At 39.3% G+C, this 14,677-nt stretch overlaps 1 protein-coding gene across 1 annotated transcript; it reads right to left on the bottom strand.

Moving 5' to 3' along the window:
• Nucleotides 1–11,982: 11,982 nt before the first annotated feature.
• LOC309966303 (keratin, type II cytoskeletal 8-like) lies at nucleotides 11,983–13,536 on the bottom strand (the record flags this gene model as incomplete). Its single annotated transcript, XM_082846255.1, has 1 exon — nucleotides 11,983–13,536. One exon carries the CDS (start codon nucleotides 13,534–13,536, stop codon nucleotides 11,983–11,985), a length of 1,554 nt encoding a protein of 517 aa, XP_082702381.1.
• Nucleotides 13,537–14,677: the final 1,141 nt, after the last annotated feature.

Consider the following 14,677-nt stretch of genomic DNA (forward strand, 5'->3'; position numbering starts at 1 on the left):
GCAACTGCCTGTTTGTTCTTTGTATCTATGAATCTGTTTTCATTTTTTATTTGTTTTGTTTTTTAGATTTAAGATATAAGATCAAATGGTATTTGTTTTTCTCTGTCTGACTTACTCTACTTAGCATAATATGCTCCAGATCCATCCATGTTGTCGCAAATGGCAAGATTTCTTTTCTTATGGCCGCATAGTATTTCACTGTGCAACATGCTCCCCCTCTGATCTCTGGAGCTATATGCTGTAGGGGTGCCCCCTACGTGGGCTGCACGCAACCTACGGTTGTGGTGGGGTTCACTACTGGTACACAAGCCTGGCCCCCTGCCTGGCTGGCTACGAGGCCATACTTGGTATAGTGGCTGTAGGCCTGCTGGATGGTGGGGTAGGCTTTCTGCATGGTTGGCTGCACAACTGGTGGGTGGGGCCAGGAGCCTGCAAGGCTGTCTGTATGGCTGGGGGTGGGGGGGACTCGCCTAGTACGTTTCTAAGCATAAATAGGAGACCTTCAAGATGGCAGAGAAGTAAGACGTGGAGATCACCTTCCTCCCCATAAATACATCAAAAATACATCTGTATGCGGAACAACTCCTACAGAACACCTACTGAACACTGGCAGAAGACCTCAGACCTCCCAAAAGGCAAGAAAATCCCCACGTAGATGGGTAGGGCAAAAGAAAAAAGAAAAAAACAGAGACAAAAGAATAGGGACAGGACCTGCACCTCTGGGAGGGTGCTGTGAAGGAGGAAAAGTTTCCACACATGAGGGAGCCCCTTCACTGGCGGGGAAGCGGGGTGGGTGGAGGGGAAGCTTCGGAGCCGCACAGGAGAGCACAGCAACAGGGGTGCGGAGGGCAAAGCGGAGAGATTCCCGCACAGAGGATCGGTGCCGACCGGCACTCACCAGCCCGAGAGGCTTGTTTGCTCACGCGCCGGGGCGGCCGGGACTGGGAGCTGAGGCTCGGGCTTCTGAGGTAAGATCCCAGGGAGAGGACTGGGGTTGGCTGCGTGAACACAGCCTGAGGGGGTTAGTGTTGGGAGGGGATATGGGGATATATGTATACATACAGCTGATTAACTTTGTTATACAGCAGAATCTAACACACCTTAATCCAATATGATCTCATCTTGATCATTAATTACATCAGTAAGACCCTATTTCCAAATAAGATCACATTCTGAGGTTCTGATTTGACATGAATTTTTTTTTTTTTTTGCGGTACGCGGGCCTCTCACCGTTGTGGCCTCTCCCGTTGCAGAGCACAGGCTCCGGACGCGCAGGCTCAGCGGCCATGGCTCACGGGCCCAGCCGCTCCGCGGCATGTAGGATCTTCCCGGACCGGGGCACGAACCCGTGTCCCCTGCATCAGCAGGCGGACTCTCAACCACTGCGCCACCAGGGAAGCCCTGACATGAATTTTGAGATGACACTCTTTAACCCACTACAGGTATGGAAAAATACTGTCATTGGTAAATATTATTGAGAAATCACATCATCTGTTTCTAGGCATTAAGAATATCTAAAGTTATTAAACCTATATTATGAGCCAGGCATTACTCATTCATGTTTTAACTTTTTTAATACTCAGGAAAAATCCTGAGAAGTAAGCACTGATATTATTACCCCCAATTTACAGATGAGAAAACTGAAGAAAAGAAGAGTGGAATATCTTTTCCCAGTTATTAGAGCTGTTAAATGACACAGCTACATTTACTTGCAAATATTCTAAACAGAGGTCACATTCTTAAGCACCAACATATTGCCAAGGAGAAAAGAGGAGGGGAAAGAAATGAAAAGCAAATAAACCAACAGTTTTGTAGGACTAATATGCCCAGGTGCATGTGTTAGAAAGTTTAACCTTAATAACAATGCTATAATTTGATATATTTTTTTCACATTGTTTTGAACAACACTGGAGTCATGCAAGCAATTTGTTGATTTTTCAAATAAGCAACCAAATGCAACTAAGCATATGTAACAGAAGCAAAGACATCAAATGACCTCTAAAATAAATCCGAATCTCTGTTAAGACACAGCTGTCATCAAGTGATTTCTGAATTTCTTTCCCTAGCCATGCTATATTTGAGACAAAAACTGACATAATTTTAACAAGTTCCAATCCTACAACACTAATTTCCCTCTAAATGTAATAACCACTCAGAAATCTAGCCAACTGATATGAAGTTGATTTTAACACTAGTCTCCACCTACTTTATGATGGGGTTTCAGACTTTTTTCTCACAGTCTTATGTAGTATTTAGAATATTATAGGTGTTAACAATATAATTTTAAAAATATTTGTCAATTCCTCACACTTCAAGTAGCAGAACATTTAAATGAATAATAGATTTCATATTCAGCTTTCGTGCTCCATAACCGCTTAGAGAGTTTAATTTATACATCTTTATTTTAAGAAATGGGATGCTCAGACTGTTTCTGGATGCTGACTTAAATGAAGATCTTTCTACCCTCTAAAAAACATAAAAGCACTTTTTATTTTTATTTTATTTATTTTTTAAAAGCACTTTTGATGCATCAGTCTCAAACACAACATAATGTTGTACATAACTGATGAACTGACGCATTTCTTATTTGAGGCTTATCACATGTGCTCTGAGGAAATGCCTTATGAATATGCTCCATTTATTTACAATAATGTGACAAAAATCAGTGGGTTTTAGATTAGATTCATTCAAACCCTTCCAGATAGATATATTCCCAGATGTAGGACAGTTAATCTCCTAAATAGAATAGTTGTCTTGACCCAATGCATCCAGCAGCGATATTTCCAATGCTCCATAAATGATAATCTGAATATTCCAAGGGAGATGATGAATGCTTTGAAGCTGATTCTAACACTAGTCTCCAAATCTTATAGGGCTTAGTCTAAGGACGTAAAGATGACAAAGACTTGATCTTCTCACACTGCATACATCATAATCTACATCACGGATACAGAGAAACCATTCCGTGCTGCCTTTCTCCGAGCTTCTGGAGGTTGCCAGTGATCCTTAGCCTTCCTTGATTTGTAGCCACATCACTCCATCCCTGCCTCTATGTTCATATCACCGTATTCTCTCTGTTCCTGTGTATCCTTTGTGTTTCCTGTAAGAACACTCTCATTGTATTTTGGGCACACCCTAATCCAATATGATTTCATCTTGATCATTAATTACATCAGTGAGACCCTATTTCCAAATAAGATCACATTCTGAGGTTCTGATTTGACATGAAGTTTGAGATGACACTCTTTAACCCACTACAGGTATGGAAAAATACTGTCATTGGTAAATATTATTGAGAAATCACATCATCTGTTTCTAGGCATTAAGAGTATCTAAAGTTATTGAACCTATATATGAGCCAGGCATTACTCACTCATGTTTTAACTTTTTTAATACTCAGGAAAAATCCTGAGAAGTAAGCACTGATATTATTACCCCCAATTTACAGATGAGAAAACTGAAGAAAAGGAGAGTGGAATATCTTTTCCCAGTTATTAGAGCTGTTAAATGACACAGCTACATTTACTTGTAAATATTCTAAACAGAGGTCACATTCTTAAGCACCAACATATTGCCAAGGAGAAAAGAGGAGGGGAAAGAAATGAAAAGCAAATAAACCAACAGTTTTGTAGGACTAATACGCCCAGGTGCATGTGTTAGTAAGTTCAACCTTAGTAACTTAGGTTTCATCATTATAGCCCATTTTCCTGATAAAAGAATGACAGTTAAGAGATAGGAAGTTGTCCGAAGTTCCACAGCTGTGGCTGCTTTAAAGCTCACTCTGTTTCCCATGTATGTTGCCTTCAATGTTCTAGGGATAATGGATTTCAACAGCCTTCTAGGAATTAGTGTGTATATTTCCAGATGAATTAACTTCCAAATTTGTGAAAGTAATGTGCTGTGGAATTGTTAAAGGGATAGATCTCATTTCTCCTCAATTTATTAATGCTTAATCATATCCTTCAAATGTGTTTGGTCAGTAAATATTTTACATTAAATACTGTGGATGTAATGCCAGGATATGTAAGTGGGAAAGAACAATTAATATTTTATAGATAGTAGAGAAATATAAAATTAATATAATTAAATGGATTTGGAAAAAATAAACATACATCTCATTTGAATATATTACTGAATATACCATATATATAACAATTTCCAAGGAATGAAGATATGCATGCCTAAATTATAAAACTTTAAAGTAATGATTTAATTTTGCAGCAGTACAAAAATGAATATGTTTTTGCGCCAATTTCTAGTTTCATTCCCCAAAACTTAAACTTGGAAGTAACTGCTCACTGATATTTCCAGACTGACTATTTTAGAAACCAAATGGAAATCATGGAAGGCTAAAATCTGACTGACCTTTTATAATGAGATTTGTAGCAGGGGACACTGGCAAATAAAAAATGTTCAGCAATATTTGCTTTAAATCTCTCATGCCTCATAATTTTTTTTAAACAACAAGCAAGCCCTAATTTTTATCAATCTGACAAGTTTTTGTTTTACCATATATTTTATATCCAACTGGCACTTTTACCATACAACATATTATTCTGTCTTTGCATTCTTGGCTTTAAAAGCATCTTATACATTCTGTGGAGAATGGTGTATTAATAGAAGCCATGCAATTAATTTGAAAAAAAAATAGCCATTAATTTGGTTAAAAAATTCCTAAAGAATCATGCCAATCACTTATAAAAAGGAATAAATGAAAATAATTTTATAGAAGTTGAAAGAAAACAAAATAGAACTGCATATTTATAGTTTCTACTTTAAATTGAACATTTATAAAAGGCTGCAAGTTTATGTCATATTCTCCTGAACAAAAAATATGCTTTGTCATGTATTCCGTTTGAGATTCCAATGAAATGCTAATAATGGTGCCTTCAGTATTATGGTCATTTATAGAAATAATAAAATTACTGAAAATCTTCAGGAGAAATTTGTATATGAACGATAATTTGTTCACAAAGAAGATTCTGACATAATTACAATTCTTCTTTATCATATGCCATTTAATCTGTTATTCACCATCTCTGAAACTACTTCTAAACTTCATTAGCAATGTTCCCCAATAGGGTCTATCAGCAAATTTGTAATGGGAAATATACATGGAGAAAAAATTTCTCACTATTACATCAAATGACCATTTAGTAAATCAGTAAATATTTACTAAGCACCTATTGGGGTAGGTTTTTTTTAAGCTACGCAATGGAGACATTGTTTAGGGGGAAAAATAAAGGGAGACAGTCTTTGCCTCACTGAGGGCACATGATCACACAGGTTGAAAACATGTGGGAGTGGTATCCAAAAATTTTTGTTCACTAAGGATAGCATAAACAAAGAAGAGTTAGATCAGTAATTCAGGAATTCAAGTCAAAGGCCAAAGAACACTTGGCATTTGACCTGACACCTTCCACACAGCGTTGTCTTGCAGCGAGGGTTTTCATTATTTTCCCCTTTGTGAAAGGTAGAGTGAGTATGTGCATCAACGAACAAATATCGACTCTTGCCTTTTTTTTTTCCCTTAGTGTGCATGATTAGCAACGATTATGTAAGGGAACAGATGCCCTTTCAATTAATATCAAATTTATAGATGCATGTCCTTATCCAAGCTTAATCCTAGTTGTTTTTTTTTTTGCGGTACGCGGGCCTCTCACCGTTGTGGCCTCTCCTGTTGTGAAGCACAGCCTCCGGACGCGCAGGCTCAGCGGCCACGGCTCACGGACCCAGCCGCTCCGCGGCATGTGGGATCTTCCCGGACCGGCACACGAACCCGTGTCCCCTGCATCGGCAGGCGGACTCTCAACCACTGTGCCACCAGGGAAGCCCTCTAGTATATTTATAATAACCTAAATAGAAAAATCAGAGGTCGGATGAGTCAATATATGACACTATCAATGCCTGTTAGAGGGGGGCCAGGGAACCATGAATTTGCCTATTAAGCTTTGAACTCTGAGAGGGAAGTAAATTTTGCTTTTGATACTGACTTATATGTCAAATTAGTGATATATTAATATTGATACTGTTTTTGTTCATGCATTTTCCAGGGAGAATTGTATGTTTTTAATTAATTATGCATGTTAAAATAAACTATAATTTAAGGGAGAATGTTTGCCTTGTATTATTTCACCTCCAGAGCTTTGTTCACTCTTTTCCTGATGTCTGCAGACCTGTGATTCTCACACACACACATACAATCACATTCAGTTTTGAAACCCCCCCCCCCCCCCCCCCGCCGACGTCCCTTTTCATTTCAAATTCATATCAGTACTTTAAGACACAGGTCAAATCCTTAATCCCTCTTGCTACCTTTCCCAATCCATCTAACACCTGAATTTCCATAGCAATCATTCTCTGTACAAATAATTTGGTTTAAAGACAGGGTCAAGTACACTATGCTGTGATTCCACATTAGACTCTCTGGAGACAGACTGCTTAGGTTCAAAACTGAGTCTTACTTTACTAAATATGACACCTCGAACAAATGACTTAATTTTGGTTTCTTGGGAGGACTAGATGAGATAAACATACAACCAAATGCCTAGAACATTAAAAAATGTTCAGTAAAGAGCAAATTTCCCGCCTTATTTTCCATTGTCTATCTTTCCTTTTCTTTCTATTTTTATCCAAATATTTAATGCAATGATTTTTAAAAGTAGCATTAAAAGATTTTTAACAACAACACGAACAAAATGGTCCTTCTCTGTCCACATTCCAGGTCCGGCAGCTCATTCCTCTCCCCAAATGCAATCACTTGACGATATTCTAGTGATCAATGGCACATATCTGGGAGATCTGGCCAATATTACAGTAAGGTATTTGCTCATAGAACAATCCAGGAATCACTCATGAATGCCAGACTTAATCACAAAATAGTCATTACATGGTATTAATTAGTAATAAAATATAATGAAAATAATGTCAATATAATCAATAGATAAGATTAAAAATATTTACGAATACTATCATAGTACTTTAAGATTATTTCTTTTTCTCTCATTCTCTAAAAAACTTATATTATAATTTTCAAATTTCATTAGAATTTTTATTCTGTGAATATTAAATTCCAAATATTTAAAATTTCTGGCTTTTTCTTCATATTTTATGTACTGTAACAGCAAGGTAATGACAGGATATTCAAACACCATCTTAGGTTGGGTTCTCTTGATGGCAGACTCTGAAGCAGAGTTTAGCCTATAGGAGGCTTATTAGGGAATTCCTTCAGGATTGCTAACTTTGGAAGGTAAGAAGGGAGGGGACACAAGCTGAATTTGACAGAAGCAGAAGTTGTGCATCCACTGATGTGCCTTGGTTGATCCCATAGGGAGCTCTGGAACTAACACACTAGAGTTGTTCTGAGTTGGGCCAAGACTGTGAGTTTCTTCTACCTTCCACATCCAGGCTGACTGACGTACCCCCATAACCATCAGTCATTAGATACAGGCAGCCTTGGAAGAAGCATAACCTTGGGCAAGTGGTCCATTGCAGCTGAAGCAATCCTGAAGGAGCTTGCAGCTGAATGTGGTCCACTGACAGCACTCCCTGCAGCTCTGACAAGAAGTCTTTCTTTGAAAAGGATAGAGCATCTCTTTGTCCACCGTAGTGGTTTATGTAATCTTTTGGAAAAACTATATTAGTTCAAGAAACATTTTCAGACAATGAGGAATATCTTGACAAGGTCTACTGAACATTTAATAAGAAATGCTGACAAGTGATAAAATTAATGGAAGTTTTTGAGAAATGTGTTTGTTATTTTTGAAGGTCATTATGTGATTAAGGAAAAAGATTTTTAAATTTATCTAGTTTATATAACAGCTAGAAATAAATACACCATAGAAGCCTAGTTGTTTAGATATTTGGGCAAGTTTAAGAATTTGTAAGGTAAAACAAATTTGTAAGGTAAAACAAGGCTTCCCCACCAGGGAAGCCCTACTGGCAACTCTTGAAGTATTTCCATTAATGTCAGAAATAAAACAACTACATTCATCACCAGTAATATGTAATATCTTGTTGGAAATATTAGCCAATTCACAAAGGGATAAAAAGAGTTATCTATACTGGAAAGGATGAGTCAAATTATTAAGGTTTACAGAAATGCAACTCACTACCAATTAATCCCAAAAGATTTAGTTAAATAATTATTAAAACTAATATGAGATGATTAATATATCTTAGAAAAAAATATGTCAGAGGGCTTCCCTGGTGGCGCAGTGGTTGAGAGTCCGCCTGTCGATGCAGGGGACGTGGGTTCGTGCCCCCGTCCGGGAAGATCCCACATGCCGCGGAGCGGCTGGGCCCGTGAGCCATGGCCACTGAGCCTGCGCATCCGGAGACTGTTGCTCTGCAACGGAAGAGGCCACAACAGTGAGAGGCCCACGTACCACAAAACAAAACAAAACAAAAAACAAAAAAATATGCCAGAACCCATAGTTTTCTAATATATTCGCAATACATACAGTAATACACTCTAATGGAAAAAAATTAATTTACAAAGTAAACACTGTAGAGTTCCTTGGGGAAAAATTAGAAGAAAATGTACAGGCCCTCTTTAGGAAATACTGTAAAATATCACTGAGAAAATTTAAATAATAGCTGAGATATGCTATGTAAAATGATTGTAAAATTCTATCTAGACACTACAAGTATAAGAACAGCAAGGAAAATTATTGAGGGACAAAAAATTTTAACAAGTGTTAAAAGATAATATGACCCAGTGGAGAAAGGACAGCCTCTTCAATAAGTGGTGCTGGGAAAACTGGACAGGTACATGTACAAGTATGAGATTAGATCACTCCCTAACACCATACACAAAAATAAGCTCAAAATGGATTAAAGGCCTAAATGTAAGGCGAGAAACTATCAAACTCTTAGAGGAAAACATAGGCAGAACACTCTATGACATAAATCACAGCAAGATCCTTTCTGACCCACCTCCTAGAGAAATGGAAATAAAACCAAAAATAAACAAATGGGACCTAATGAAACTTCAAAGCTTTGGCACAGCAAAGGAAACCATAAACAAGACCAAAAGACAACCCTCAGAATGGGAGAAAATATTTGCAAATAAAGCAACTGACAAAGAATTAATCTCCAAAATTTACGAGCAGCTCATGCAGCTCAATAACAAAAAAACAAACAACCCAATCCAAAAACGGGCAGAAGACCTAAATAGACATTTCTCCAAAGAAGATATACAGACTGCCAACAAACACATGAAAGAATGCTCAACATCATTAATCATTAGAGAAATGCAAATCAAAACTACAATGAGATATCATCTCACACCAGTCAGAATGGCCATCATCAAAAAATCTAGAAACAATAAAAGCTGGAGAGGGTGTGGAGAAAAGGGAACACTCTTGCACTGCTGATGGGAATGTGTATTGGTACAGCCACTATGGAGGTTCCTTAAAAACTACAAATAGAACTACCATATGACCCAGCAATCCCACTACTGGGCATACACCCTGAGAAAACCATAATTCAAAAGGAGTCATGTACCAAAATGTTCATTGCAGCTCTATTTACAATATCCCGGAGATGGAAACAACCTAAGTGTCCATCATCGGATGAATGGATAAAGAAGATGTGGCACATATATACAATGGAATATTACTCAGCCATAAAGAGAAACGAAACTGAGCTATTTGTAATGAGGTGGATAGACCTAGAGTCTGTCATACACAGTGAAGTAAGTCAGAAAGAGAAAGTCAAATACCGTATGCTAACAAATATATATGGAATTTAAGAAAAAAAATGTCATGAAGAACCTAGGGGTAAGACAGGAATAAAGACACAGACCTACTAGAGAATGGACTTGAGGAGATGGCGAGGGGGAAGGGAAAGCTGTGACAAAGCAAGAGAGTGGCATGGACATATATACACTACCAAACGTAAAACAGATAGCTAGTGGGAAGCAGCCGCATAGCACAGGGAGATCAGCTGGGTGCTTTGTGACCACCTAGAGGGGTGGGATAGGGAGGGTGGGAGGGAGGGAGACACAAGAGGGAAGAGATATGGGAACATATGTATATGTATAACTGATTCACTTTGTTATAAAGCAGAAACTAACACACCATTGTAAAGCAATTATACTCCAATAAAGATGCAAAAAAAAAGATATGACCAAAATGAGTGTGGTACTATCTTAAAAGATAAAGAAAGCAATGAAACAAAAGAAAGACCTGCAAAAACAGGGAAATTTACTGTGTGTAGCAGGTGAGAATTAAAAAAAAAAATAGGTGAACTGAATATGTGTATTATCATTTTATAAACAGGGAGTCATGCCAGGAAGAAAGTAAAGGTTAGACTTAATGTAAAAATGTAATATCATCAAAATTCTGTCCAAAAATACCATAAACATGATTAAAGGTAAAGAGAATTTTTACATATCAATGAAAAGATGTACACCCCAAAAGAAAAAGGGACAAAAAACATGGATTACTGTATCAGTCAAGAATCTTTCAGTGTTGATATCAAAAACCCAACACAATTGGCTCAAATAGAAAGAAGGATATATTTGTTCATTTCACTGGAAAACCTACGTAAAGCTAGATTCAACTGTTTAAGCTACAGCATCTGAACTCTTTTTCCATCTCTGAATTATGCTTTCCTATATATTGGCTTCATTTTCATACAAGCCCTTTTCTTCTGGTGGCAAGGGGACCATGGGCAGTTTCAGGGTTGCATCCTACTTTCTCAGCTACCCCAAACAAGAAAGGAATCCCACCAGCAAAATCTAAGATAAGCTTAAATTTGCTCTGATTAGGACATGTACTCCAGAATAAGTATAATCAGGAAGTCAGAGATGAGTTCTGTGATTGGTCATCCTTGGCCACATGAAACTTTTTACGTGCTATTAGCTCATCCAAGCCACATAGAATATGGCACAGAGATAATTTCTCATAGAAAATAAGTTCTGTTCCTGGAATGTGAGGGGTAGGCCAGACTACAAAGAATTGATCCAAATTTGAATATGGACAAGAATTACAACTGAGTTGAAATTTTCTTCACTTTGATTTATATGCAGAACTAGGATAAAAAAATCTCAAAGGATGAAAGGAGCTCCCTCATGCCTCTGGAGTTCCTTGCAGAGGCATGCCTGAAGTTTTTATATAATGCTACATGTGTGGCAAGCTGCCAGTCAGAGTGACTGTGAGTTTCAGGTCCATTGCCAAAATTATATAGTTATCCTGGTACAGGAGACACGTCAGCACTCTTCGGTCTACCTACTACTGTGTAAGGGAATTCTTGCTGCCCTAGGTTGACTTCTAGGGCTTGTGTCCTTGGTCTAAAGGTGGACTGGATGCTGGGCCTTAAATGTATATCATTTAATATACTTAAAGAGAAAAGTCACAAAAGCAAAAGAGAAAAGCAACTATAAACAGATAAAAGACAACAACATGCACTAGTAATGAAATAATTGTAAACTAATGAAACATCGCAGGTATTCTTTACCTACCAGATTAGCAATGGTTTTACAATTTATACTATTCTAATTGGAAGGGGGCATGAAGAAATGCGCACTTTAATATACTGTTCAATATATTTTAAGTTGGTAATATTTCTACGAGGCAATCTGGCATCAATTTATCAAACTTGTAAAGACGCGGTTTTTTCTTAAAATAATATTTATTTCACTATTCTTTACTCTTGGAAAAAGTTATAGAAACATATACATATGTGGACATATAGAATACATGTATTATTTCAACAATCTAGTAATTGATAGGAAAATTACACATGGATATAATTAACACTTGATTGATCTACATTATATTTCCATGGCAGAGATGCTATTATTGTCTTAATTTTGAATCTCAGTATTTCAAGTTTTTGATGTTGTTGTTGGCAGAGCCAGCCGAAGCTTTATTCTGAAAAAGACACTTGGATTGGCTTTTAGTTGGGGGCGTGGGCAACAGAGGGAGCCCCAGGCAGTTGACTCCCCCAGGGGTGGGCTAAGGACGGGACTGAGCCTCAGGTCTTTGGTTCCAACACTCCCCTGCATAACTCCTTCTTGCAGGAGCAAGTGAGCGGGGAGGCTGGAAGGGATCGCGGGAGCCTTTCACTTACGCAGGATGCAGAGGACTCCGACACCAGCTTCCCATCACGGGTCTCAATCTTCTTCACAACCACAGCCTTGGAACTGCTACGGCTGAAGGAGCCAGAGCCCCCTCCAGAGCCCAAGCTGGACTGGTAGGAGCTCAGCCCGTAGTTGAGGCCAGGGGTCCCGTAGGCTGAGGTCAGCCCACCTGAGTACCCGCTGGTGGTCTTGGTGTGGATGCTCATGTTGTGCATCCCAGACTCCAGCCGGCTCTCCTCGCCCTCCAGCAGCTTGCGGTAGGTGGCGATCTCCACGTCCAGGGCCAGCTTGACGTTCATGAGCTCCTGGTATTCGCGCAGCTGCCGTGCCATGTCCTGCGTGGCGGTTCTCAGAGCGGCCTCCAGCTCAGCCAGCTTGGCCTGAGCATCCTTGACGGCCAGCTCCCCACGCTGCTCGGCATCAGCAATGGCGGCCTCCAGGGAAGCCCTCTGGCCTTTGAGGCCCTCGATCTCAGCCTGGAGTCGGTTGATGTTCTGGTTCATCTCGGAAATCTTCGTGTGACGGAGGTCATCCCCGTGCTTCCCAGACAAGGGCTGCAGCTCCTTGTACTTGATCTGGTACATGGTCTCAGCCTCAGCCCGGCTGTGGTTGGCAATCTCCTCATACTGGGCCTTGACCTCGGCGATGATGCCATCCAGGTCCAGAGAGCGGCTGTTGTCCATGGACAGGACCACGGAGGTGTCAGAAATCTGCGACTGTATCTCGTGGATCTCCTCTTCATACAGTTGCCTGTACAAGTTGATCTCGTCAGTCAGCCCTTCCAGGCGGGACTCCAGCTCTACCTTGTTCACGTAAGCGTCATCCACATCCTTCTTGATGATGACAAACTCATTCTCCATGTCTGTGCGCTTTTGGATCTCTTCCTCATGCTTGGTCTTGAAGTCCTCCACCAGCCCTTGCATGTTGCCAAGCTCCACTTCCAGCTTCAGCTTCTCCTGGGCCACGGTTTCCAGCTGCCGCCAGAGGTTGTTGATGTAGCTCTCAGACATGTTGTCTATGTTGCTCCGGGCTGTCTTCTGCTGCTGCAGGAGGTTCCATTTGGTCTCCAAAATCTTGTTCTGCTGCTCCAGGTGCCGTACCTTGTCGACAAAGGAGGCAAACTTGTTGTTCAGGATCTTGATCTGCTCCTTCTCCTGGGTGCGCACGGCCTGGATGTCGGAGTCCACCTCCAGCTTGAGGGGGCTCAGCAGGCTCTGGTTCACCATGACAGCTGTGATGTCCCCCAGACCCAGGGCCCCACTGTAACCTGCAGCCAGACTCATGCTGCTGCCCAGGCCGCCCCGGAAGCTGCTGCTGCTGCTGCCCACCTGGGAGAAGGCCGAGGAGTTGATGCGGGCGCCCGGCCCACTGGTGTACGAGCGGCTGTTGAAGAACCGGGGGCTGGAGGTGGACACCTTGTAGGACTTCTGGGTCACCCTGATGGACATGGTGGAGGCTGGAGAGGAGGCAAGGAGGCTGCAGCACACAGAGACTCGAGGAGTTGCAGAGCTGCTCCTCAGTATTTCAAATTTTGATCATGGGTATTTAGAGTTCATTTTGGAGAATGAGTTTTTACCCCTAATTATATGTAGATTTTCCCAAAAACATTTTCTAAAAGGGTCTTAATTTTTTTAAACTTAAAAATATGCACATCATTAGTTGATTACCCTCAATGTACTTTGAGAAGGGCTACATTGTCAAAATTTTAAAGATATATACTATAAGAAGTGTATTGTTAGTGGACTTCTACATTCTGAAAAAGAGAGTGTCTGGGTAATATAATATCTTCTTGTTTATAAATTTATGAAGTGATATTGAAAATATAATTCATGTTCTGGCCTACAAAATACTGAAATCATATATATTTTAATGAAACAAATATATTGTGTAATGTAGCCCATATATATTATTTGGTCCCTGCATAGTAAGCCCAAATCACCAATTTTTTTTTTCAATATATCAACAGGCAAATATAAATTACACTAATATCTATTATGGAAACACTAACTCATAAACCCATAAAATTATGTAAATACTATCTTAACAGTTCATTTGGCATTAAAAAATTGACGATTAAATACAGATGACAGTTTAATCACAGGGTACTCAATTAACTGAGACAGAAAAGTGAAAAAATTAACATAGTCACAAAGCACTCTTTTAGCAGATACTTAAAATGGAAAATTTATAAATTTGAGATGAACAATTTTCTTTAAAACTAAAGTGAAATCTACATTATTTTATATGAAGTGAAGTTGCCTTTCATTCATTTTTCCATTAAAAAGAGTGAGTCTAAGAATCCTGTGACATAATTTAACTTTTTCTGGAAACATTAAAAAAAAATTCCTTTGCTTCTAGGAGGCTGAGGTATCTTCATAGCAATTTTAGTCTAAAGTGAAATAAATTACTAAACAAAATTAATTTCTCCAATCCATGTTTTGGACATCAGGTTATCATTAACTTGGAACAAAAGTAGTTTTAAGAATTTTCTTTTTCCTCTGCACAGTTCCTGAAATGACAGTCTTCAGATTTAGGTGTGATTGTAGGGCATGTTGTTACTTTTTGAACAGCCAGGAGGAAGTAGATTGA

This window comes from Leucopleurus acutus (genome assembly GCF_964270905.1).
Source record: "Leucopleurus acutus genome assembly, chromosome: 9".
Classification (NCBI taxonomy): domain Eukaryota; kingdom Metazoa; phylum Chordata; class Mammalia; order Artiodactyla; family Delphinidae; genus Leucopleurus; species Leucopleurus acutus.